This window comes from Apostichopus japonicus, chromosome 7 (assembly GCF_037975245.1).
Source record: "Apostichopus japonicus isolate 1M-3 chromosome 7, ASM3797524v1, whole genome shotgun sequence".
Taxonomy (NCBI): Eukaryota; Metazoa; Echinodermata; class Holothuroidea; order Aspidochirotida; family Stichopodidae; genus Apostichopus; species Apostichopus japonicus.
In genome coordinates this window covers 23559668-23586415 of record NC_092567.1, presented here as the reverse complement: position 1 = coordinate 23586415, position 26748 = coordinate 23559668, and the positions used below count along the sequence as shown (strand labels likewise).

The 26748-nt window shown below is 37.5% G+C and overlaps 1 protein-coding gene and 1 long non-coding RNA gene across 4 annotated transcripts in view; one reads left to right on the top strand and one right to left on the bottom strand.

Moving 5' to 3' along the window:
- Positions 1–194: 194 nt before the first annotated feature.
- On the bottom strand, positions 195–13283 carry LOC139969800 (tetraspanin-11-like). Of its 2 annotated transcripts, XM_071975080.1 has the most exons (9): positions 13116–13283; positions 12492–12620; positions 6492–6683; positions 5696–5770; positions 4859–4957; positions 3733–3894; positions 3450–3533; positions 2523–2593; positions 1288–1426 (listed from the first exon to the last, which is right to left on the bottom strand). In XM_071975080.1, exons 2-8 carry the CDS (start codon positions 12555–12557, stop codon positions 2543–2545), a joined length of 729 nt encoding a protein of 242 aa, XP_071831181.1. In that variant the 5' UTR covers positions 12558–12620; positions 13116–13283; the 3' UTR covers positions 1288–1426; positions 2523–2542. The 2 variants fall into 2 exon arrangements, with proteins under 2 accessions (XP_071831180.1, XP_071831181.1); XM_071975079.1 differs by lacking the exon at positions 2523–2593 and having other exon boundaries at positions 195–1426; positions 13116–13281.
- An 8752-nt stretch (positions 13284–22035) lies between these two features.
- LOC139969799 (uncharacterized) overlaps positions 22036–26748 on the top strand; it is a 209906-nt gene continuing 205193 nt past the window's right edge. The window contains exons 1-2 of one of the 2 annotated variants that reach the window (XR_011793805.1): positions 22036–22141; positions 22412–22752. This is a non-coding gene — a long non-coding RNA (uncharacterized lncRNA). The other variant, XR_011793804.1, reaches the window with a different exon arrangement.

Below are 26748 nucleotides of genomic sequence, written 5' to 3'. Positions count from 1 at the left end.
ATTAGGTTTACACGCAAGGTTGTACTAATAACTACTTTTAATTTTCGTGTGTGGAGGGGAGGAGATGGGATGTATACCCCTATCCTACCCCTGTATCCGCGCCTTATAAAACAATTCTTAGACACGGATAAAAAACGAACATAGAATATATGAATAAGAAAAAGTCAAGTCAATTTACGTTGAAGTACTATGAATTGTATGTGAAAGTAAGCAAGTAGCACTGCGCAGACGTCATACCGAAAGCGTCGGTCAATCTGTCTAAATTAACACACATAACCAGTCTGCTATATTAACATGAAATATGTTAACTTCATTAACCATTAATGTATTAATCTAGTACATAGTAAGTTAACATATTTACATATAAGCCCAATACTTATGCCATTCACCCGCGTACTGCTAGGGTCACTCCTAAACTACGTAAACAACGCTAAAAAAAGGTGTCCAGTAAAACTATCACTGCGATTTTGTAAAATATGTTGTTTTTCTTTTGAATAAAATAGTATTATGGTGATAGTAAATATGTCGCATGGTGGTAAGGTGATTTGTATTATCCTAATATATTCCAGATAGCCATTACAAGCCACTTATGTACAACTGGTTGTTTAATTAAACACTTCTAGTGGTCTGGGATGGATGGTCCAAACATTCTGGAAATTCATTTTGTAAATGTATCAAGTTTGAGATGCTAGTATGTGGGACCATTTCGATTACCTCAATCCAATATATTATGGATCCTGATTTCTCAGCCTAGAATGTAAGACCTCTTAAACACGACCGTTGTTAACAAGGCCAGGAGGGGTTGGGGAGGGGCTAATTACTCTGGGGGAGGATTAAATTGCCCGTGGGAGACTATTAACTAAAAATGATATACAATATGTTAATTTTTTTCAACCTCAAAAATTTAAGCAGTCCTCTTTAAGATGATCATAGTTGCCAAGGTAACGAAGCTTGGCGTTTGTTTACTCTGAGATTCTACTGTATGTCGAACCCAATACCGTGATTTTCATAAATTGGATTCGATAAAACGTTACAAAACCACCAATCAGAATCCGATACTAGCAAACTCTTAGAAATAACCAGCGTTGTCTTGTTCCTTTGGTACATTCTTCATATCGTTATTATTGACTGGTACATCTTCATTTGCATATTTATTTTGGACCGGATTCTGTGCAACAGCAATTGGCAACACTTCTTGTTCTGTGAGTGTAGGAGGCTGATGATACGGGTTCGCAACGTTAGGAGGAGGTCCTTGGTATGGTGGAGCTGTAGGCTGATAAGTAACAGGGTAAGGATTGGTCCCAGGTTGCCCCCCATTCTTGCTGCTTGGTGGTTTACTTTTGACTTTCTTGGTTTTGGTTTTGGTTGTGTGTGTTGCTCTCTTGATACTCTTTATAATACATCTTGCAAATATCATACTAAGAATCTATAAAAGAAATGGAAAAATAATAAAGTAATATAAAATAAAATATGTCAAATTCAAAATAAATCATATCAAAGAAATAAATAAACTATTGATTATTTTCGGAAGCACTTTGGCAAGGCTCATATAAACAAATCAACTCTATATGACTTTTCTTTTGGCGAAACTTTCTTTTAGTAAGTGTGAAGCAAGTCAATATTCTGTTTATCGTGCCTCTTGGGTGGAAGAGGCGTGGGAAGGAGCGCGGTCGTTCGGCAGAAGTTTTTGGTCCTTGCCACCACTCATTTAGAAGGAACCTAGCTTATATTACTGCAAGTAAACAAGTGAAGAAAACAAGTGAAATCATTGCGATTTCACGCCACCGCTATAATCAATTCCTTCCCCACTTTGCAATGATTCAAACAAATCAACTTGACTGATGATAGTAATCAAAATAAAACAATGTAAATCAGAGCAAACAACAAACGGATACCTCGCACAGAACACATTTCTCCATGTCGTTACCACCATCTCAAAAATTGAATATGCACAGAATAGATCAGCAGGAATGGTATGGTATAACGTATGATTGGACAGGATGCCTAAAGGAGCATATTATAGGAAACACGTGAGCAATATTTGAAACAAAATTATTGGTGATGAAATTCAATTCCTGCAACAAGCATTTCCTTTTTTGTTCATAGTGTTTTAATGGATTTTACTTCCTTTGTCGTTTCTTCAGAAGTGTGGTGGTGTGGGAGAGGAGGGGGGGGGGGGTATCTTCGTGTACCGTTTTGCAAATACACGTGATCCTTGTACCGACGAGAATCGCTAGGTGGACTGACAACAGAGCTAAAATAAGTATCATGTTTAGGTCACACCTCTGGTAGCTCAAAATATGTGTTATTATTATTATTATTATCAAATTTCATGCAGACTTTTTCGCTCTCATATCGAAAACTAATTTAATATGATATCTTCAAACAGAAATCAAATTTACTTTAGCTATAGTATTTGTCGTTATTTAAGATTGTGGTTATGTGTGACTTAATGTGTGAATTCCGGCTCACAGTATCAAATGAATGAAGAATGTCTGGGAAAAATTAATGGTAAAAATTACAATTAAATAATTTGGATTTTTTAACCCGATACTGCGTCCTTGAGACAACATGCGAAAATCATGGCCGCAACCTGAAAGAGCAAAGAAAAGGAAAAGGATAGTAAAGAAGGGATTATTTCATGATTAACAGAGCAGCGCAGAAAGGTGACAGAAATTTGAATTTTGTAATGTTTGCTCGCAACATGATCTGTCTCAACCCCAAAAAGCAGCATAAATATATATATATATATATATATATATATATATATATATATATATATATATATATATATATATATATATATATATATATATATGCATAAATGAAAATGCGTTGCAAACTGCTATTGTGACTATATGTATGAGGTATACCGCAAGGTTCTGTTTAAAGGGATGAGAATGTGTTAATAGGGATGTGCATGGTGGAATCGACTCAGAAGGTAACATTGTAATATCTTGTCGGTAGAAGTATATATCCTTGTGGATGTATTGGGGTAAGAATTTGGAATGGGTGAGAGGTTGGAGGGCAAGGGGTGGGGGGGGGGGGGGTTAAGGAAGGTGTCAAGTGGATATGTTGCTTTTAGGGGTAATAATAACATTGGAAAAATTCTCAACGATATTAGTTAGAGAAACGTTTAGTTTGAATGTAATGTGTAATATCTTTTTAGTTATGAGAGGCTTTAGTCAGTTGGTGGTGCTTGTATACTACAAATCTGTGAAGTCGGTATGCATGAAACTTGTATCAGTTTCTATCTATTCCCCTCTCGAAGCTACATAAGCCAAAACATAAGTTTATTTTCAGTCACGTTTATGCTTTATCTCTTGTGAAATTTGATTTAAAAAAAGGGGTGGTATTCTAGTATCTGTGCCAGGGAATCCATAATATGCTCCTTTAGATGTTAAAGTTTTGTTTTTGAGATAGCTGGTCCATTTCCTGACCGTATTTACCTCTACAGCCAGCACGGCCAGACAGACTGCTCCAAGGGCTACAACATTGCTCTTGGCGGTGTCTATCGACACGGACACGCACCCCTGTAGAAGAAAGGATGAAAACATTGATATTATTTACCAGTTAATGAAACGACCTAACTTTATAAAGGGTCGTCAGTTTTGCGACTTCCAAAAATGTAGCCTCCCTCAAATTTGTGAATTGTTTTCGAAAAATGTTTACTCTCACATTAGGATATTAGCCTATGTAACATATCTGAATAAGATTGAGAAAGGCACTTACATTTGGCCATACACTTAACGTAATGGTTGGGTTTCCAGGTGTTCCAAGACCACAATCCTGGGTTGTCTTACAGCAAGATATCGGAACGGCTCTGCCTATACTTTCCTGCATGAAGGCTGAGTAAGTGTAGTCTTTATATGAGTTAGCGCCACAACACTCAAACTGAAAACAATGGGGGAAAAAAGGGACAATTGAAGCAAAGCACTCTAAATATTGTCATCGTGTCGAAGAAAACTTGGACAACGACCTATCAGCCGGTTAATCAGTTTGTAATGCGGCCAGTCGCTAGGTCGGTTTTCTTTTCCTTGAACATCATGTAAGGGGTGAAAGAGAGTTGGATACAGCTAAATAACAATATTTTATGGCGCAACTACCTTTTGTTTGTACTGGTGGGGGTTGGGGGGTGGGGTGCTACGATGCTTGACGTAAAGGGGAGGGGTCTAAGGGGGAAGGGTGTCCCTCCCGTTTGAGAATGTTTGTATAGAGGATTCTTAAATGCAAAATGGTGCTATATTTATTTACTTTCTACTGTTTAGGTTGTATCGTAAATACATGTCATTTATGCATGTACTGCACACTAGGATTTTTGCAAAATTCTGTCTGTAATGAACGGGGTGGGGATTGAGTCCCTTGATATACCCCCCTCGCCGTCTGCAGAGGTAAACGTGGTTACAGTCTTGTTCAAACCAATTAGTAAGGTAAATAGAAACATATAAAAAATGTTAATGCCAAAGAAAGATTTGTTATTAAAGCAGTAAATTTTGTCTCGAGCAACAACAAAAATGAAAAGAAAATGAGAAAAGAACATTACACAAAATAGCGGATAAATGATCCACTAGTTCACCTAATGACGAAACAGTCTATGTTCTGATAATTATATTCCCTGTGAGAATTATGCTGTTGCTATAACTGAGTTCGGTCGCTATAGGTCGCACGGTTAGTCGATCGGTTGCTAGGTCAGTCAAACGTAACAATTAATATTAAGTATAAAATACAGAGTACGAATTATTGAGACTGAGAGATCAAAATGAAATCATCGGAGAGGCGTACACATGACAAAGCGTTGGATATTTTCAAGTGAAGGATTCCACACGTACTAACAGAGGCCCACCTTACATACACTTACATTTTCCTGCAATGTGTCCACGACTTCTGTAGCAGAATCATAATATCCGTAGTTAGTAGCAATAGTTTGATTCATACCGATGCGCATGAATTCCTCCATCTGAAAATGTAAATAATCATAATAATTAAGAAGAAGAATGTATGTTATAATTTTTTAATTTAGAAGTTGTTGTTAATATTTTCATCTCAACGTCCCTCGCTATACAGATAGAAAAAAAAACCTATAATGTGTCGGTATATTGTAGGGTTACGTCCCAAAAATATGAATACAATATCGCGTAACTGTAGATTTAGTCATCAGCTTAAATCGAAGAAAAGTACATAGCAGACATATTTAGCCTACATAGTCTTTATGTTTATAAAAATGCCGGATGAGACTTTTGGTTTAATTTTCTGATAAGAATAATTCCCGCCCCGTGTTTGCCACGGTGACTCTAGGCGTGGAGAGATACACGGTGTTATATATAGGCCTTTTTTTGGGGGGGGGGGGGGGGTTAAGTAACTTGAGTGAACATGGTTATGATATAGTAGCAACGAAACGCAAACATTTGTTGTTCATGAAAGATGGTAGCAGAGATTTTCACATTCTTTAGTTAACATACTGTAGCAGCTTCGTCCCTACATTTAACTTGAGATGGGAAGGGGTGGGGGGATAGGTTTCACCCTGTCATAATGGACAGTATAATTTGTTAGTTTAATGTAGGAGTTTTTATATTTCTCTTCAGATTGATGATGCTGTTAGTTTATATGGATACACATCTATATACAGTTATGTCGTATATCAAACAAAATCGCATAGATATAGGTATGAATATTTATAGGAATAACGATGACTTACCTGTGATGAATAAACAAACGCCATGATACCTGCTGCAACTTCTACTATAATTATTGCCAGCATTAGGATAAAGTACTGCAAGATAAACAAAAAAGGAAAGGAGATAATAATAGCGAGATTTAGCGAATATACGGAATACTGCAGCCATTTTATATCGTAAAAATGATGATGTATAAAATGGATATTTTTTTAAGAAAATGTAACCGTCCCTAAATTATACATATTCAATCTAAAAAAAGAGGAAAGTTTCAATCTGACCCATTTGTTGGCCTAATTAGTACTCTAACTATAAATACACTTAATGAACCACGTGTCGTAATTTAAGTTGTAGTCGTATTTGTCGAACAACTGTGACGTCTTTCTCGATATAGAGAAACCGTGGTCATCCTAACATGATGATAATTCCGATGTATAGTGGGGGTGGCATGGGGTTGGTATAGTGGGCGCGTGTGTGTGTTGGGGGGGGGGGGTGATTTCGTTATCATGCTGCACACAATCACATGTATTTCAAAGGAACTGCTCGATTTGTGATATCCTACCTGGAACAGCAATGTAACCAAAATAGTTTGAAGATAGGGTCTGATGAGTTTCTTTATGATGTTGGTGGAGGGGTGGGGTTGAGGCGGGGGGGGTATGCTCGTCGTACAGGGAACGTGATGAAATGGTGTAAGTAACATATTTATGGGAGATTAAGACGTATATTCTCGAGGGGTGAGGATAGGAGCACCAGTAGCGATGTCCAACCAATATCGATCTTGACCAGAGAACAAGATTGAATAGTTGTTTATAAACTTACTATATTTAACCAGAAAGAGCTTTCTCTCTTAGCTCCGCAGCATCCACTGAAACCGACGATGAAGAGAAAGGCACCGATCCCTATCATCATGTAAGCCACAGTCGAGATATAGTCTTCGGAAAACAGTTCCGCGAATTTCGACGACCGTACAGACATCCATATTCCCAGAGATAATACGACCACGCTACAGCACTGGGGATGATAACAAACATAGAAACACATAAAGTGGGACGGGTGGGGGGGGGGTGGGGGAGGGGAGAGAAGAAGAGATTAAAAATATGGCAAAACTGACGAGCTATAGTTTAGTTCTATTGTACAATTTGATTTACAAGGTTATTTTGGTTGATCAAGCTGCGAGCTTTTATTATCAATTAGGCGACATTTGTCCAAGGAACGCAATGTATGCCATATGCTCCATGTTTTCAAAATCTAAAAGAGGAAAAAACTTTAATCTTATCGATACGAGTGATACTTTTTTTACAAGCATATATATTGTAATATTCTGTTCGATCGTTAGCATGGAATCCGACAGAAGGATATATTGATTCCATTAGAACGACTGCGTAGCGCATGCTACTGTAGCGTGAAACAGTATAGGTTTCACTTAGAATTTAAAACTAACAACATTAAACCCCTGCAGATGAAATCAAAGATGATTATTTTGCACACCTTTTTCATTAAAAAAACTGGTTTGTATGGTTCTCGGCTATACAAAATTGTCTATTGCTTAATTTAACAACAATGGGCAGTAACCAGTGAGCGTGGCTTCTATATACGGTACTTTATTATTGGTAACAGAAGTAAGTTAAGTCCAGGGCATGCAATCCCATCGCCAGGCCGGGCACAGGGGCTCCCCCCTACCGTACAGACTTCTATACTTCTCCCCATTTAGGCTACCACCATAGGACATGAGCACTTGTACCCAGTGGCGGCGGAACCGGGGGGGCTTGGGGGGGGGGGCTCAGCCCCCAATAAAAAAGTTGAGGGGGCAAATGCATGATAAGCCCCCCCAATATTTACCAAGGCTCCGAAACGTACATCTGCCCATTTTTCAATGCATATATACTTGTCGATCTGTCCGATGCACACGTATACTCTATAGGTGTAATAATTTTAGTAATTGCTGGGGACCCTCGGCCCGTCCCTTGGCTATAGACCACATTGTCACCCCAACCGCGTCTTCACGCCCCGTGAAAAGTGGAAGCAGTGAGTGTGAGTACCGGTAAGCGTAACACAACTTCGTCTTAGGCCAATGACTTGCCTCATTTCAGCCAGTTCTCCAACATCCCCTTACTTAGTGGCGGATCGAGCGTCCATATATACAGTCAGGGGCGGATGCCCCCCCCCCCCCCTGACGGACTCAAATGGACTGCTGACGCCTTTTTCAGCTTTTCACTACTTTTTACTTATTCGCGATTTTTGACTATTTTATTGCGCTCTCATATACCTATTGACATTTGTCATATTCTGTCGGTGTATTTTCCGACAAAATGGCGACGACACCTATTTATTCTCCGTTTATCTGCAAATTAGCAAGGCCCCGGAAAGGGTCATTTCCTGCAATCTCGGGAGTATCTTTACTCAAAAATTTTCTGTACGCTCCGCGCCAACCTGTGGTGGCTCTCCGCTTAGATAGTGTCGAAAGCGCCCCTACAGACCATTCTTGCCCCCCCTACCAATACCCCTAGCCCCGCCACTGCCCTTACTACACTCAAAAACGTCTTTGCGAGTACACTACGAGTAATAGCTACTCTCTTAAAACACCATCGAATATACAAATTACAATGTTTTTACAGACTTTACGTGCAATCTGAGAAATTGCAGGCTTGAGACCCATATTTTAGGGCCAGGTATTCGCAGCATAAAACACTCGGGAAGTGCCGTTTCCGGCCATCTTGGGGTTTGAAAAAACACAAAATTTTCTTGTACGCTCCGCGCCAACCGATGGTGGCGCTCCGCTTAGATAGTCTCCACACATTAGCCCCCCCCCCCAATAATTTTTCCGTTCCGCCGCGCCTGCTTGTACCCCTATACTTGAATTGTTGGCACCCCTCCTTATATTGTTGGCACCCCTCCTTAGGTTGTTGGTGACCCTCCAACTGAGAATTCCTGGCTATACGGGCTTGTGGACACGATTAGTTCCTCGATTCATACATCACCTGCAGCTGGTTAGTGCATCGCTTGATGTGTTACATCACTAAAGAACTTAAACATTCTCCATTTTCGCTGAGACTTCATATTTCAATTTCCTAGGGAAAACAAGCATGTATGACTGTGCAGGGGTCTCGTGGGGGACGCGGGGTGGGGGTGGCGGCCCACGGTAAAAAAGACTGTAGAGCAGTTGTTAGATTTATCTTCTCAATGTGGATATGCTCTGACATTCCCCACGTTTGTTTTAATTGCTTTTAATGAGTTACACTTTATATATCTTGTAATAAATACACTTAGTGAAATTGCAATTCGTTGCAAAAAAAACAATTGACAAATTCCCATGATTGGCAGATACATAACCCATAATTAAAGATGTACTTCACAAAACGGTTCACCAAGAATATTAAATAATCTTTACTGAAACCTAAGAAAATGGTATGTGACTTTGTAATGTGACTTTGTATTTGTCTCAGAGCCTGTCGACTGTAGCCACACGTTCTTGTTTTAATAAGTAATTATATGTTTAACTAGTATACAAATAATATTGGGTGGAGTCAGTTGGGGGCAAAAAATTCCCTTATTTGTATTGCGGTGATTCATTTCAGGACATAAAATGAACAAATTATTGACAGGTAAGTAATGTTATACACGTGAAATGCATTTTCCCGAACCGAAAAATATTACAGTAAATTGGCGATTTCGGTACTATAGCGGAACTCTGTCTATTGACTTTAAGATAAATCAGTAAACGTAAAGTAAACGTAATTCGTTTTACTGGAATTCACGTGATTTATATATAAGACATAGAAGAACATCAGTTTATTTTCTCAAGTTATCTTCATTCTGGGAATCAATGGAATTTGTTTTGATAAGTGTATAATCGTTAAGGTAGGGTAAATGAGTGAGGAATGGGAAGAGAAGGGAAAGGAGAAGAGAAGAGAGACGGGGAGGGTGGGGGGGAGGTGTGGTGGGGATGTCACATGAAATCTCCGTCATGTATTCACTTGGACTTGGGTATGATGCATACTATATGTTATTCTTTGTGTTTATCGATGAACTACCGTCTTGGTTAATTACAAACAATTGTTCTCCTCTAATTACAGAGAAAACACTAATGAAGTATTAATACTGTCAGTGAACAGAATGAAAAGTCCAACATCACGTGATCATTATAGTATGAATGTGAGTATATAACTTTACTGTATATAAGTACTAACTTAACAGTACTTCAGTAATATGTGGGAACCTTAGGCCATAATGTGGCGCAATACATTTGATGGCGCGCTTGCATAGGGACAATTAGAGTTCCTTTATAGTCATAATTATACCCAAGCTAACGTTAAGTAAGTAATACTTGAAATACGCTAGGACTATCAGTGTGTTCCAGATTAAAGTAAAATGTGATGTGATTTGATTGAAGCTATTTATAATAATTTGAGTATGCCTGATTAATTTGACAATGAACAAACCACACATGTGCCAGTTGGCAGTTTTAGAAGCTCCATAATGCACCCACACCACCATATAAATACTGTTTAGGAGTATACACACCATATATATATATATCATATATGAGTAAACACACCATATATAAATATATATATATACTATATACGAGTACACAACACCATATATATCCTATATATGAGTATACACACCACCATACATATATACTATATATGGGAAAATACACCATATATATCATATATCATTCGTGACCTTAGGCCTAGTAAATGTTATACTTATTAAATATCTTGAAATCTTGCTGTTTTTTTTTTTATCTACATCTAATGACTCATCTGAGTAACATATTTTGTTCTTATAAGTAACCCTGTATTTTAAACGAAGTGTATATCTCAGACAAGTGTCTGTCTATCAACGGCTGAGTAAACAAGAGCTAACACGAACCAGGCAATAAACATCACTCATATAATATATTCTTTATAGGGTTGGTCAAGTTTAATTAACATGGAATATTCCAGTAACCTTCCATGTATAATTAACTAATTAAAAATACGTTGTCTCAACCTTTTTTTTATGAATACATCAAACCTCAGGAAGGAAGAAGAGGAGGGGAAGCAAAACCAGTATAAAAATCAAAAGTGTTAAAAAACTTATTTATGGATAAAGAAAAATGAGTGGATTAGAGACCGGCATACGAAACCCAAATTACCTCTTGATGTAATAGTAAGATTTCTGTTAAAACGTTTAGGTATATTTCCAATAAACTCTAGATCTTCTCTTGTAACCGGCGTTATATAAACTCCACAGTGAAATTACGTGCTTTCAAAATGGGTCGATTTCAAAACAGTAAACAAACCTCTATCTGTCACTTTTAGATTCGTGGAATATACCATTGATAACAATTTCAATGCATTCACGTGAAGGCTTTAAAGTCGAAAGCTGTCACCAATAAAATAAGTATCTCCCATTCTCCGTCCCCGTCCTCCCTCCCTTCGTCTTCCCTCTCTCCTACCTGATCCCCCTTCCTCCCCCTTCCTCCCCCTTCCTCCTCCCAGTCTTCCGTCCCCTTGAGACACATATACTCCGCCCACTCATCTTATATTTGTGGAATTTACCATTCGCATATGTCTCACTAATTTACTGTGGTCAAATTGAATCTATGACGTAATAAGATATGACGTAATAATATGATCATTGACCACTTCTCTAACGTAACAATCAAATGGAAGTATCTCGTGCAACTGGCAGACTATAGATAGTTCCGCATTCTGTAAGATTTTGTTGAATAATCTAGACTTCTACGTATTTTGGTAAAGCACTGGTTTTTGCTTTAATTTCTTGTTGCAAGTTATACTATCTTCAAAAATGATCAGTATCGTATCTAAATTTCATTTGTTGAAGAGTTGTCTCCACATTATACAAACTGATAAAACGTCCTATTTTCTGCTGTAATGAGGTAAAAAAATATTACCAGGCATTGAGCAGTGTAGACATTAGACATAAAGATGTCCTAGAGAGAGACAATACACTTTGGATGGCGGAAGAGGATTTCATGATGAGTGACCATTATTCGACTATCTAGCATATCTGAGGCCTTACTTGAAGATGACCTTTCAGTCGTCTCACTGGTCAAAACAGCACCGATGATACGGTCATTTAAACTTCGCTTGGTGGACTTTCGGGGATAAATTGTTTGAACTATTATGTGGGTCACGTTATCCTATAACTGTATCATAGCTATGATATCAAACAGTATGTAGGCCACAAAAATATAAGTTACGGTAAAATAGCCTGCCCGGTTAAACAAAATCATAAAAGGACATTTGAACAGCTGGCGTATAAAGGTATTCTATGAGAATCTTTTCACGTGAACGAAACTAGGCAAATAAGACCGCTTCAGTCGATTATTACGTAAATAATTTGGACAATTTAGCTTCAATGATGCACAACCAAACTTTATCGTTAAAGGATTAGTCCTGACGAAAATTATTTCTGGCTGATTAACGAGGAACACATTCTAAAAATCTTGTTGAAATTTGCATTTCATTACTATCTATCGTTTTCGAGCTGATAACAATTGAAGTGCAAAAGTGAACTTGAGGCAAACAGGTGTGACGTCAGACAATTGTACTGACGAATTTTGCTTTGATTTATCTTTAAAATGATCTCTTTAGTTATATTTAGAACACAAAATCCACGATGAACGCAAATCCATGTTTTGCCCACCGAAATGATGTTCCCACATTGTACAATCTTTTCTATGTATGGGGCGTTGGTCATTACAAACATCGGCATATCATAGAAATGAGGGATCGCGGTTTGCTTCTCCTTTAAAGTTAAATGTAAGTGAATGAAAATCAGATTTATTTTAGAAAGAAAACTTACCCAAACGGCAAAGTTTAGTACAAATAGGGTCATTTTAGCGATTTTTGGTGCACAGCCTTTCACCATTTTGATTTATTTTCTCGCGTTTGATGTTACTTGATGTAAAACAAAGGTTATTCTTTGTTGGCCCTGAAACAGATGGAATTAAGAAGTATTTCAAATTGGAAACATTCTTGAAAAGTACTATAGAATGAAATCAGTTTATCTGAGAAATAAAGTACAACTGGGCAATATCGTATCGATTTTCTCAAAATACATAAATATATCAAACAATATGGAAGTCAAATCATTGATCTTTTAAAGACTTTTCATGCTTAAAATATCATGTAGCATTTTCCATCCGATATTCCTGATATACATTGTCAGGAAGCTAATCAAGCTCTGCGTTAAACAGTGTTACCAAAGATACTGCGTTATAGATTGTGATCACATTCAACATTGTGATGTAGGTCTATATGTATTACAGTATAAACGTCATAATTAGTAACTTGGCGTCAATATTCAATGAAGTTTAATAAGTAAAAACATTTGTAAAACGTAACGAGAGATGCATACGAACAACAATATTACTTATAAGCAACACTATTATTAAATGGAAGCCAACATCATTAGGCCTATACTTACCGTATAGTTGAACCAAATACCTATATAATGCGAGTAATCAAGGTTTATAGAAGAACGAAGCGTCCTAGAACCTTATAGAACCAACGATGCTGTAGACGTGTTGTGTCTTATCAAGAGCGATACAATGTTGCTAATGCCACGCTAGTGATGATAGAAATATTTACTCTACCCTTGAAATGGTCGAGTGACTTGTTTTTCTCTAACACGAACTTCAAATCTGTATCTATAAGGCTGACACACAATGTCTCCGTTAGTTTGCCTTTTTTATTTGCATAGTAATTCCAGGTTATCAATCATTTTATTGGCCTCTTAATTACCATTTTATGATGAGGTAATGGCTTGGTTTGTCATTAACCTCCTGTTGCTTGAAGATTACAACTGCTGCCAAGGAGGTTATGAGGTGTTCATACCTTGGGTGGGACTACCCAAAAAAAAATAGGTTCTTGTAATTGTAATTATTCGACAATGCATGTATATCATCTTAAACATTACCATCGTTGGTCGGTTATGCAAGCTCTCTCTGAATTTTATCGTATCTTATATAGTATTTCCCTTTTATTTGCTTATTTTGGAAGAGCATATACATATAGAATGTTTGGCATTCTTATTTGCGATTTCTTAAAATTGTGTTTTTGACCTTCTACCTCTATTCAAGTCGGTTAATCAGTTAGTCAACACAATGTCACTTATGCGCTTCCATACTACTTGCTGCATCGACATCCGATGTAGTGGATTAAGCCAATATAGTTCATATGGTTAACATATTAGGGGCGTGGTTCGTAAATAGCACTGAGACAACCTTCTACCCACAGATATCATAGATTTGCTAAAGGGTCAGCAAAAAAAGCATAATGATTGTCGATGAACCAAGTTTCTGTACTGTATTTTCATGTCTCGCCTCGTCGAAACCAAGAACAGTTACTCAGGAACACTATATATGGTAGCATACTTCCATGGGTGGACGGGCAATCTCGTTCGTCCATATCGGGCTCCACACAGTTACCCAGTATAGGACAACATATATGCCATATGTAGGCGGATGCGTATAGATAGTACCGCAGTATCTGTTCTTTGATCGCTCAGCTCAGATACACAGTAGATTGCTCACCAACCATTAATCTGATCATGCGCAGCGTCTATTCCATTGCCAAGGACTCAAGATATTCATTTGACGTAACATCGTCATGACCATACGGTAACAGTCTCGATGTAAGGGAACTCGGGTTGAGAGTGGATCAAACTGTATAGTTATTGTGCCCAAGATCTGTCTTGGGTGAAAGTTCTTAAAATGTACATCCTGTATGATAAACGGATTAAAATCATTATAAATAATGCTATCACCCACTAAAGAGATATCTCTTTGCTTATGGAGTTGTTGTAAGTTTAGAGCAGGGAATAGCCACGGAAGTCATTCTTGGAGAAAACAAATCAACAGCCGTGATTTATATTGTCTAATATTCTCATGTATAGGATATCATAGCCCTATACAGTATTACTCTACATCTGGAACTACCTAACTGATATAAAGTATACTATGACTGACTTTAACTATTAACAATTAAGTACAAACTTGACTCGTAATATTGTAAATCTAAATATATTTATGTTACTGAAGGTTTTCCATTTTTTTTTTGTATTGGCAACTTTATAGTAAGGGTTCAACCACGAAATACAATGCTTTACTTCCGGAAGGGAATACGTGAGTTTGACTAACTTACATATCGATTTCCCCCCCCCCCCCCAGTTTTATGGAATATCTGTAAAAATTCACCTTGTTTGACGTACATGTTGTTCGCACAAAACATAGTCTGCCAGACGACATATTTTATTATTTATGGTGAGGTACTGGAGCGAAGATAGACCAAGACATCTAATACGCCATAATGAAATATACCTGTATGTTCACCTCAATCAAACGTGCTTGTTTTCTCCCTAGTACAGTTATGCTGTAGTTTCTGGGGCTCTTCTTATTATTTTAATATACACACAAATATATATATATATATGTATATCCATATATATCCAGAACACATTCAGGCTGTACAGCGTACTGTTAACTGTAGCTATATACTTGGAAGTGGTATTTGATAATTATATGACTTCGTCTGCAACTTCATCAAGATTTCAAGAATCCAACTATAGTATAATGATTATATTGAATCGGGAATGGGAGGGTGAGCTAGGAAAGCTGGATGGGAGGGACAAAGGGAGGAATAATATTTACATAGGAGATGATGCAGTTCATTCGATACATCGTTAGAATTGGTTAAAAGGGTAACGAAGTCCTGACAAACATGTATGTATGTATGTGTGTATTTTAGATCCTCCTGCAAGCAGGAACTCGCGAAGAAACCATCATTGGCTTATCAAAGCAGCAAGCTGACCGATCCTCAGTCTCTTACATTCATATTTAACGTCCATGATTATGAATTGTTGCAATTGTCAACAACTCTGTAACTGGACATATATACATTAATCTTGGAGTGACTCAAACTCGGGACCTTATGATTGGAAGGCACCGGCGTTAACCACTGAGATAACACTCCTAGATAATATGGATTACATATGGATTACAATAACAACTATTTTTATTATTCTTTTTTATAGGTAAAATGATTACTGTAGTTGAAAAAACGCTCTACATGAATCCAATTGTGAAGCGATGTTACCTCGTAATGCGATATGCATGGCGAAAAAACGTCATAACAATTAAACAGTCACTTTAATTGGTAGAAGGTTTCTAATTGGATCAGCATTGAAAAAATAAGACACAAAAAAAAATACTGTGTAATGTGTTGTCCATTTCAAATTATTACGCAACGCGTGGTACTTATGCAAATAAAGGAAATGAATTTCAAAATTGTATACCTCAGCGACTCAACAAGATATCAAAATTGGATCAAGGACAAATGTCCTGTTTACCAAATCTATATTATATTTGTTTACAAGTCTTCGACTTCGTCACCCATTTTAATGTATATTGCCTGTATACTTGCAGGTTATGTTACACCAGGGAGTTGTTATGGATAACAACTCCCTGGTTACACTAGGTAGCAACAGGAGCTTTCATATTTGGTGTAATTTCACTTATTTCGGGCATCAACCGCGGTGTTAGTGACATCATCTTGAGACTTGAAATAGTTTTCGTTCTAACTCATTTTATAATTTAAAAGCCGTGCTTCAAGTTATCATCATTAATAGATTTAATCATACAAAAGTCTTTTCTTTTCAAGAAGTTTTAGTTAAATACAACAAGCAGCTCCCGTGGTTAATATAAATAAATAGAGTGTTAAGGTAATGTTCTAAATGTATAATATTTCAAGGACATATTATAAGTCAATAATACAGGGGAATATAACCCTTTTCGTGAAATTTGCTGTCGGAACTTGGCAAACATGCTAGTTTCTGCTTCGATCACGGGTGACGTTAGTAATGAAATTAGTCGTATTGTGTGAAAATGCGATAACATGTGCTTAGTTAACTTTATCTGTTTACTGAATGGTCTACTATTTCTGTGAATTTACATTAATTTTAAAAAGGTTGCTATAGAATGACGTAATCAAAGTTACGTAACCGTTACCATACAACACATTTCAGGTACAACCCATACTCAGTTGGTGAATCTAGTTTAGTGTATTTATATATATATATATATATATATATATATATATATATATATATGTATACACACACATATACATGTATATATACTCGTCACTTTGTGCTTGGTTTAATACCAGCAAAGTTATTAAATTGAAGTTGCGCCCTCTATTAACTTCCCGTCAAAAGAATGATAAGCCTATACTGTATGATGCCGTCTTGTTTAAGCAGAAAGCTAAATATTTTCCGTCTCGATATTATTTATGTATGTTTACCACGGATCAATGGATATGTCAGTGTTACTGTAGACGATTAAATTAAACGAATTAGAGGGCTCTTCAGTTTATCTTAGGGATTGCTATCTTCGTATGCCAATTTTAATAACTCATGGAATAGATTATAAAGCCATCGTTAGCTGCTGAAATATCGTGATTTTGATACCTTCCTCCTGATGGCATTTAAAAATTTTAAGTTTCGAAATTCTGTACGGAATGACCTTTACAAAAGAACTTGGTCATGTCTCTAGAGGAGATTCACTGCTTGAAATCTACTTAATTTGGATGTTATTGAAGCAAACATGAAGAAAGAACAAGTAAAAATGAGCAGACGCTCTTCACTGATTAACGAAAAAAAATTATTAATTAACGTATAGTCAAGATTGAACTAACAAAGTAATTAACACAGTACTGGTATCTCGGACATTGGACCGAGGAGTTTGTGTTTGTATAACGAGCTGGCAAAGAACATATGGGAATTAATGACTCTTACAAAGGAATTACCACAATTTAATTGGATGATTATAAATATGGCGAAAATTGAGTATTTACATTGTTTTTAAATTATTCAACGCGTTGTGTGCGGACGAGAAGGTTGTTGGGTGGGTAGATCGGTTCATCGTTGAAAAATGGGGGGGGGGGTGAGGGGGTAGGGTAGGATACGGTTGGCATTATTGTTTCAATCATGTATAACTGATGTCTGACATCTTCATAATTTGCTAAAGGTCTTGACAATTGTACCATATGTTTTGTGTTGTGAAATGACAGACAAAACAGGATAGCCTCGCAATTTGTCAGCTTCGTACGTATTATGAAAGAGCTTTCATGTGGATTTTTACGTCACTGTCCTATGTATTTCTGGAGGGGGGGAGGGGGGGGGGTTAGATGCGGTCATCAGCATCATTGGGTGGGCCGGCCACACGTAGTTTCGGAGGATTTTTTGACCATGGATGGTGCACGTAATGTGGGGACGTTGAGATTGTTTGTGATTGTGCCTTTGTTTTCTGTGAGGAGCTTATTGTGTTCATTGCGTTGTTTTAGCTGTATCGGTTTGGCTCGGCGGGTCATGTCAAAAGTACTTCTACAATAGCATGTTTGAGGACTGATTATTTTCTCTCGTCCAGAAAGTCACGACTAGGCTGTATTAAGTTTATAATCTTAAAGATATATCATTAATACTTGACTAACTATAGGACGTATACATTCAATGTAGGAAGGTAGTCCTACTATAGGTTTGGTGTCGATAATCTGTCCTGAAAAGTAAGAAAATTCCTTTTTTTAATGCATATCTTGCGATATTTATGTAACCAACTAGCAAAGTAGATTATGTTCAAGCGTAACTGAAGTCAAGAGAAATTATGTCTTCAAACCGTCCAGTCACCAACTGCTACAGAGCCACTTTTAGATTATGTGTTTTGCTCGGAGTTCTGAGGTCAAGCGCCCTCTATTTGGTAAGCGCAAAAGTTAGTCAGTGACAAAGATAAATCCAGCAAATAGGCGTCGGACTGGTATCATAACGACGAAAAATAAAAAATAAAATAAAAAAATAGACGACTAAACGGGGGTTTGGTTGGATGGACGGAGGGAGGGAGTAAATAAAAACGACATCATCACCGTAAATACATTGTTCATTCTCCAAACTAAAGTAGTTTGATTATCCATGACGATATCAATTGACTGCATCATTTTTTTGCTGCAGCATTAATAGAAACCAACATTTTGAGACGGAATGACTGCAAAGAGTCATGTTTATTGAGTACATTGATAATGACAAAATTCAAACAAGAAATTAACTTTGGAGAAATGTTATTAATTTATAGAGTGAAAGATTGATTTACAAATAAAACTGAACACTGTACGGAGGAATGGTTTGTGAGGAGACAGGGAAAAATTGCCCCTTATGTTTCGTTAGGATTTGAAGTAGCGAAGATACCAAAAAGGAACAAATGGGAACCCCGTAAACTGTTGCTGCAGCAAAATCCTGCTTCACAGTCCCTTACTTGCTTCACATAGCGTAGCAACTATTATCCACTGTTCAATCTCGTTGCATGCCAAAATATTGCAACTAACGATAAAATGTTATTCATAGGTATTATTTATACCCAACAGTCCTTAGATGGTTTGTGAGGAGACAGGGAAAATTGGTCCCTTATGTTTCGTAAGGATTTGAAGTAGCGAAGATAACATAAAGGAACAAATGGGAACCCCGTAAACTGTTGCTGCAGCAAAATCCTGCTTCACAGTCCCTTACTTGCTTCACATAGCGTAGCAACTATTATCCACTGTTCAATCTCGTTGCATGCCAAAATATTGCAACTAACGATAAAATGTTATTTATAGGTATTATTTATACCCAACAGTCCTTAGTATTAAAGGAAGTGGTAAACATGATGATTTTGTAGTACAAATGTCAGCACAAACTCGAACATTGATAGTTATGGTAATATTGATAATAATCAAATTTCGTATCCATTAGATTTGTTAAATATAGTAGGCAATAAATAATGAAGTAATTCCGGTATTGTAGGAATAAGTAGCAAGTTTAAATTTAGCAAACTAGGCAAATATTTATTGTTAGTAATAATTGGAGAATAAGTTACAAACTTAAACTTATGGAACAGCAAATACGGGCATACAATCATTGAGGAAACTAATTGTAGAAATAAGTTACAAGTTTAAACTTAGCATAGATTTATGGATAATAATAATTATAGGAATAAGTTATATAAATTGTATTCAATCGTTCTGTTATATTTTGTTTTTTATTTTATTGAATCAATTTGCGAGTAAATCTGTGAAATTTAATCTGTGAAATAATAGTATTGTGCAACAATTTTATTATTATATTTTAAAAGTTCTCTAGTTTCAACTGGAATTCAAAAAATGCCTCACCCAGCAATCTTATATCTACATATAATCTCATCCTTTTAAACAGTAATCGCTTAGATAGGCTGTAATAAGATACAGTAGATTGCATAAATATTTATTTTCCTTATTAAAATATTGTGAATAACGTCAGATTATCTATAATAATATAGATAGTACATTCATTTACTAAATATGAAGAGGTATTATTTTTGTCTTTGCGAAATTTATCATTTAAAACAAACGAAATACTTATTTTCCAAACGTACAGACAACTCTAGCTGTGCCTATGTGCTGATGATTCATATTCATTCTCTGCCGTTTCACCTTTACCGTCACTGTTAAAGGCTTATGCATGTTCTTTCTCAACATTGATTGTAAGTGCATCTGTCGTGGCAGCAACACATGTCTTCCCTTGAACAAGTACTTCCATCAATGACTTGATAACAAACGTTAAACGTGAGTAGACATTTATCTCAGGATTCTAATGTACTGCAAACTAACTCAACGTCTAGGCATAACATATTAAATAACTTTGGTCAATAGGTAACTGTGTTTACCATACTACCTCTGATCATTAAACCTAACCATGTAGTTACTAACCAAAATATCCACTAGACCACTTAATTCACAAAAGCACTCTGCATACTATACCATTATAGTCCCTATTACTCACAGGTGAACCAAATCGCTGTTTCATTTAACCACCAAGATCCCTATATAGGGATTCCCTAACTCACTATAACGTATTTACTAAACCACTATAATTCCTAACTTACTTTTCTTTCTAAACCACTATGATCCCTAATTCACTATGCTTTCTAAGCCACTATGATTCTTAACTCAATATTTTTCTAAATCCCTATGTTCCCAAACTCATTATATTTACTAACCCACTATGATCCCTAACTCACTATGCTTTCTAAACCCTTACCTTCACTAACTCACTATATTTTCTAAACCACTATGATCCCTAACTCACTATGCTTTCTAAACCACTATGATCTCTAACTCAATACTATTTCTAAATCCCTATGTTCCCTAACTCACTATCCTTCCACACCCTTATGTTCACCAACTCACTATATTTACAAACCCACTATTTTCCTTAACTCACTATGCTTACTTAACCCTTATGTTCCCAACTCACTATATTTACCAAACCACTATGATCCCAAACTCACTAAGGTGTCACGATATAAGAAGGCTTTCTTAGATGTATACTAAGTCGTCCAAACTCAAGTTAACGCAAATCAGAGGACAAATAGATATTTATACCAGTGAATCCAGAATCCTCTTATGTGGTTGATCTATGACGTCATCTCGATTGAGTTATATATAACACCTGATGGGGGATAGTTCTCCATTTTCGTTTTCTTTTTACTTTGATTATAAGAGATTAAAACAGATTTTTGCTTAAAGATGACAGCTGTGCTTGATCTTAATCTGTTTCGTAACACAACTGCTTCAGTTCGTGATAACATTCAGTGAATGCGACAGCGACAGTCAATTCTGTCGCCCACATTTTCGTGAATGACTTAATGTTAGTATGGCTAGAAAATTATAACCCTTATATTCCTATTAACGTATCGATTTATGATACCTATTCCAATTTTGCTTTAGTCTGAAGTCAATCAATTAGGCTGATTTGTAATCATTCTAATTATTATAGTGACCATCACATATCAACATACAGTTTGGTCTGTATTTGTATAGGCCTATATCTGCCTATATATAACTTTCAATGACATAGATGTCCAAAACTAATTTCTTTATTCCGTAAACAAGGCTCCATGTCGCTGTATCTTAGGCTCTACACCAAACACCAAGAGAATGTGTTCGTGTTACATATTACACCCTGTTGACAAGTGTAAAACACAGGCACTGTATGTAAATGAAGAATATTTCGAAAAGCTCAAATTTCTTTAAAAGGTAGAATTAATCAAGAATATAAACCACGTGATCTTTCAAACCGTAGAAAGATATGTTTTTATTTCCCACAGAGGAAAAAAAAATGCTAACATATTGTTTGACCTTTTCGATTCTGCTGACCTATTTATAACATTTTTTTCTTCCAAGTCCAACCGAGAGCAGACTATCTATATGTATGTCAATGTGTCCCCGAGCATTCTGTCCTTTAAAGGGGCGGAGCTTTCTCCTGTGACGTCATCGTTGTTCAATAATTTCTCCCGCGTAGTGCATGCGAGTCGACTGCGATAGGTTTTCTGGAAATATCATATTGATGCCTCGTATTCACGGTAGAACAGGTAGTAGGCTTCCAGATTGGTAAGATTAGTAGATGCGTTGGCTTTTTTTTATCATTTGTAAAGTAGAAAGAGAAAAAGAACGAAGTGTTGACGACTTTTTGTCGGTATTAGTTTGAGGAGAACCTTCATATTAGACAGGCGGGGTATTTTTGGGTGAAAAATAAAAGAAATAAAGTATATCTATATATCTGATTGGGAGTATTTTTTCGGTTTAATTTTCATTGTGTGCAACTTCATTTTTTAGTACCAGTTAACCCTTGGTGACTTCTGCTTTTTTTTTCTTTCTAAGTGGTTATTTTGGATCAGAAAGTTGGCCGTGGAATCTAAAGTCATTCCGTCAAGTTCGTGCATGCAATCTTTATCAGAAATTGAAATTGGCTTCTTTTGGAAAGTAACTGTCATCGGATCTTTGGATATTGGAATTTTCTAACGAGATTTTTCGGGACACTGTTATATCAAATACAAGGCAACGAATTTGGATTTTGAGATAAAAGCTATTGGAGGACATTTTGGAGGTGCCGAGAGTAAAAAAAAAAGGAAGAAAAGGATAAGGCCGTTGCACAGTCACCATGAAGGCAATATCAACCCTACTTCTAATTATCGCATACGTTATCTGTCTTTCGGTAGCAGGTAAGATTCCACTTTTTTATTATCTGTCGGGTAGGGATTGGGGGGGGGGGGAGGGGGGAGGTGAAGTTTTTAGAATGTTATTCATTGTTCAAAGTTGCTGTTCATCTGTTAAACACTAATACTGTTAATGACATCTTCTGAACAGACGACAACAATTTGTGACTATATATACTGTTGATCTAATTAAACTCAACAACTGTATACTGACGAGCAAAAAGGCAAATTAATATTCTAATAAATTTCGAGTTATTTAGCATCATGATTGCTCTCTAGGCAAAATATGTCACCAAAACAGAACTAGTGTTGTTCGACTTCGATACAGGTGGCAGGTGCCCACATTGGAATTACGACATTCCTTACCGGTTTCGAACCTCTGGACGTTCAATCGGCGTATATAGCCTAGTGGTTAAGGTGTCCGCATATAAAGCGAGAGGCCCGGGTTCGAATCCCGGTGGAGGCTGGAAGTTTTTTCACTGTTCTGATTATTCCAACTCACTACAATTTCAATTATATATATATATATATATATATATATATATATCCTATCATTTACATTTATATGTACGTCACCGTTTGGTATTTAATTGGAATTATGATACTATTATTGATATTGGGAGAATATCTTGAGAGTTTTACCCCTTCCCAGCTCCAGTTCCTATTTTCTCTCTTTCGTCATCCTTACCATAATCGTACATAATAAGTATAATTACTTGAACGTGACTATACGTACCTCTGCAGGGCATGTTTCATCGTGATTCATAATCATAAGGTTGTGTGGTATGATGTTGTTTGTTTTAGTAACACCATTGGTGTTGAAATACGGTGTCATCAAACGAGGAAACCAAACTGTCATAAAGGTTATCTAAATACAGCGAACTGTGAAAGAGAGTACTACTAGGAAGTTGTAACCATACCAGGAGTACCTGCTAGGACGCATAGAGATGCAACTTCGAGACAGGGAAAAGGAGGTAAATGATATAGTAGCAGAGACGATGGTTTGAGAGGAGAAAAGACGGAAATATTAACATGAATCTCACCAATTCACCTTCAATTTATAATGTCAACATAGGTTTTGGGTTATAACATTGCGGCCAATGCGTGAGGTCGTGACTTGGGTAGAGTGTTGGGTACTGACTCCATAGTGCGGCAGGTCGTGACTTGGGTAGAGTGTTGGGTACTGACTCCATAGTGCGGCAGGTCGTGACTTGGCTAGAGTGTTGGGTACTGACTCCACAGTGCGCCAGGTCGTGACTTGGCTAGAGTGTTGGGTACTGACTCCATAGTGCGCCAGGTCTTGACTTGGGTAGAGTGTTGGGTACTGACTCTACAGTGCGCCAGGTCGTGACTTGGGTCGAGTGTTGGGTACTGACTCCATAGTGCGGCAGGTCGTGACTTGGGTAGAGTGTTGGGTACTGACTCCATAGTGCGGCAGGTCGTGACTTGGGTAGAGTGTTGGGTACTGACTCCATAGTGCGGCAGGTCTTGACTTGGCTAGAGTGTTGGGTACTGACTCCACAGTGCGCCAGGTCGTGACTTGGCTAGAGTGTTGGGTACTGACTCCATAGTGCGCCAGGTCTTGACTTGGGTAGAGTGTTGGGTACTGACTCTACAGTGCGCCAGGTCGTGACTTGGGTCGAGTGTTGGGTACTGACTCCATAGTGCGGCAGGTCGTGACTTGGGTAGAGTGTTGGGTACTGACTCCATAGTGCGCCAGGTCTTGACTTGGGTAGAGTGTTGGGTACTGACTCTACAGTGCGCCAGGTCGTGACTTGGGTAGAGTGTTGGGTACTGACTCAAGAGTGCGGCAGGTCGTGACTTGGGTAGAGTGTTGGGTACTGACTCCATAGTGCGGCAGGTCTTGACTTGGCTAGAGTTTTGGGTACTGACTTCACAGTGCGCCAGGTCGTGACTTGGGTAGAGTGTTGGGTACTGACTCCATAGTGCGCCAAGTCTTGACTTGGCTAGAGTTTTGGGTACTGACTCCACAGTGCGCCAAGTCGTGACTTGGGTAGAGTGTTAAGTACTGATTCCACAGTGCGTCAGGTCGTGACTTGGGTCGAGTATTGGGTACTGACTCTCCAATACATGTTCTTGTTAAATAACTTTTAATTATTAGTGGGTAACTATAATCAGGCAGCGACGTAGCCAGGAATTTGAAAGGGGGGGGGAGCACTTTTTGCGATTGATATGGATTTCCAAAGTTGTAGGCACGACTATCTGAGCGGAGCGCCACCATCGGTTGGCGCGGAGCGTACAAGAAAATTTTTGGTTTTACAAACCCCCCAGATGGCCGGAAACGGCCCTTCCCGAGTGTTCATTCTGGTTCCCTGGCCTCTTGCTAACTTGAGACACCTCATTCAATATCACGTTTAAACCCAAAAAACAAATGAGTTAAAATAGTACGTAATTCAATACTGCATAATGTATTTAAAATTAGCAAGGTACATGTACAGAGTAGTCTTACGTTTCAACTTCTGATACTTATAGATACAAAGATAGGCCTGAAATGTCTTTGATACCACTATAGCCAGTAATTGTTTTTGATACAACTGTAGCTATTAAATGTCTAATTCAATACTACATAATGTATTTAAAATTAGCAAGGTACACGTACAGAGTAGTCTTACGTTTTAACTTTTGATACTTACAGATACAAAGATAGGCCTGAAATGTCTTTGATATAACTATAGCCAGTAATTGTCTTTGATACAACTGTAGCTATTAAATGTTTAAGTTAGCCTAATAAGAGAAGGCGAGGGGTATCCGACGATTGCAATCTGATGCAAATTTCTCAACTGTTTTCTCAACTGAAATATTATCTGCGTAAACGGGTTCTTAACTACATGTTAAAAAACTGACAACATCGGATCCTAGTCTTTTTCGGCGGGTAGAGTGTTGAATGAAACGGCACGCGATAGAAATGACAGCCTAGATGACAGAAGAATAGGTCACCTAATTTAGCCATATTCTTGCTACGTTCATTTCAATAGTTTTTCCTGTCTATAGACTCTTAAACTCGTCCAGCAAGCTTATCGATTTGAATTGTGGGTGTTTTTAAAAAAAAGATAACTTGGCCAAAAAAAATGTAGGCCCGGGCCTACAGTGCTACATACTGGCTACGCCCCTGATCATATGATATCATAATCAGCAGATTTTGTTTCCTGTTTGAATTCTTTTACATGTTCTTTTACATAATATATCAGAAAGACAAACATAGTGCTCTTTTACAATTTTTCCAGTAGGATGATTCTTGTTTATTGTCCAATGGGTGGACTTTAATACATTTGACGAACTTAACTGATGGACAATATAAACTTTCATATTTTGTAATATTGCCAGATATGCAGTGGCCTAAAAACAAATATCGTTATCGCAGTGTATTAGCAGTGTAATAATTATTACAGGAAGTGCGTATCACGTACGATTGCTAGCTTAGCTTCATAACATGCTGTTCGTGCAACACCTTAGGACGACTCATAGAACGAACGTTGTCGACGTTGTTGTGCATACAGTTCGTGACATTCCAAAGAGTGCGGTTAGGTAGGCAATATGTATTTTATTACACAGTGGCCAACTGTAGGCTTGTAATTGGCTATAAGCTAAATTTAGCTAATTGCATCTGCCAAACTAAGTAAGTAGTTGAATCAGTAGGCGTGAATGTTACTACGATTATAATCGAGTTAACGGAGCTGACGAGTATTCAAGATCAAAAGAGCACTGACAAAATACCATGCTAAAAATCGACAGTTTAAAAAAAAAATCGACACTGAAAGGGGGGGGAGCGGTCGCTCCCCCTGCTCCCCCCTGGCTACGTCCCTGTAATCAGGTAAACGAAAACAAAAATCAGCCTCAGAGACAGAGGTGTGTAGGGGTGGGGGAGGGGAAAGGGTGGGGGAGAAGGTGTTTCATGTCTAATGTTGAAGGATAGCCATTGCCTCAGAAATGGGGCAAGTACAATGATTGTTCTATAACATATATATCAGGCAATCTACATGA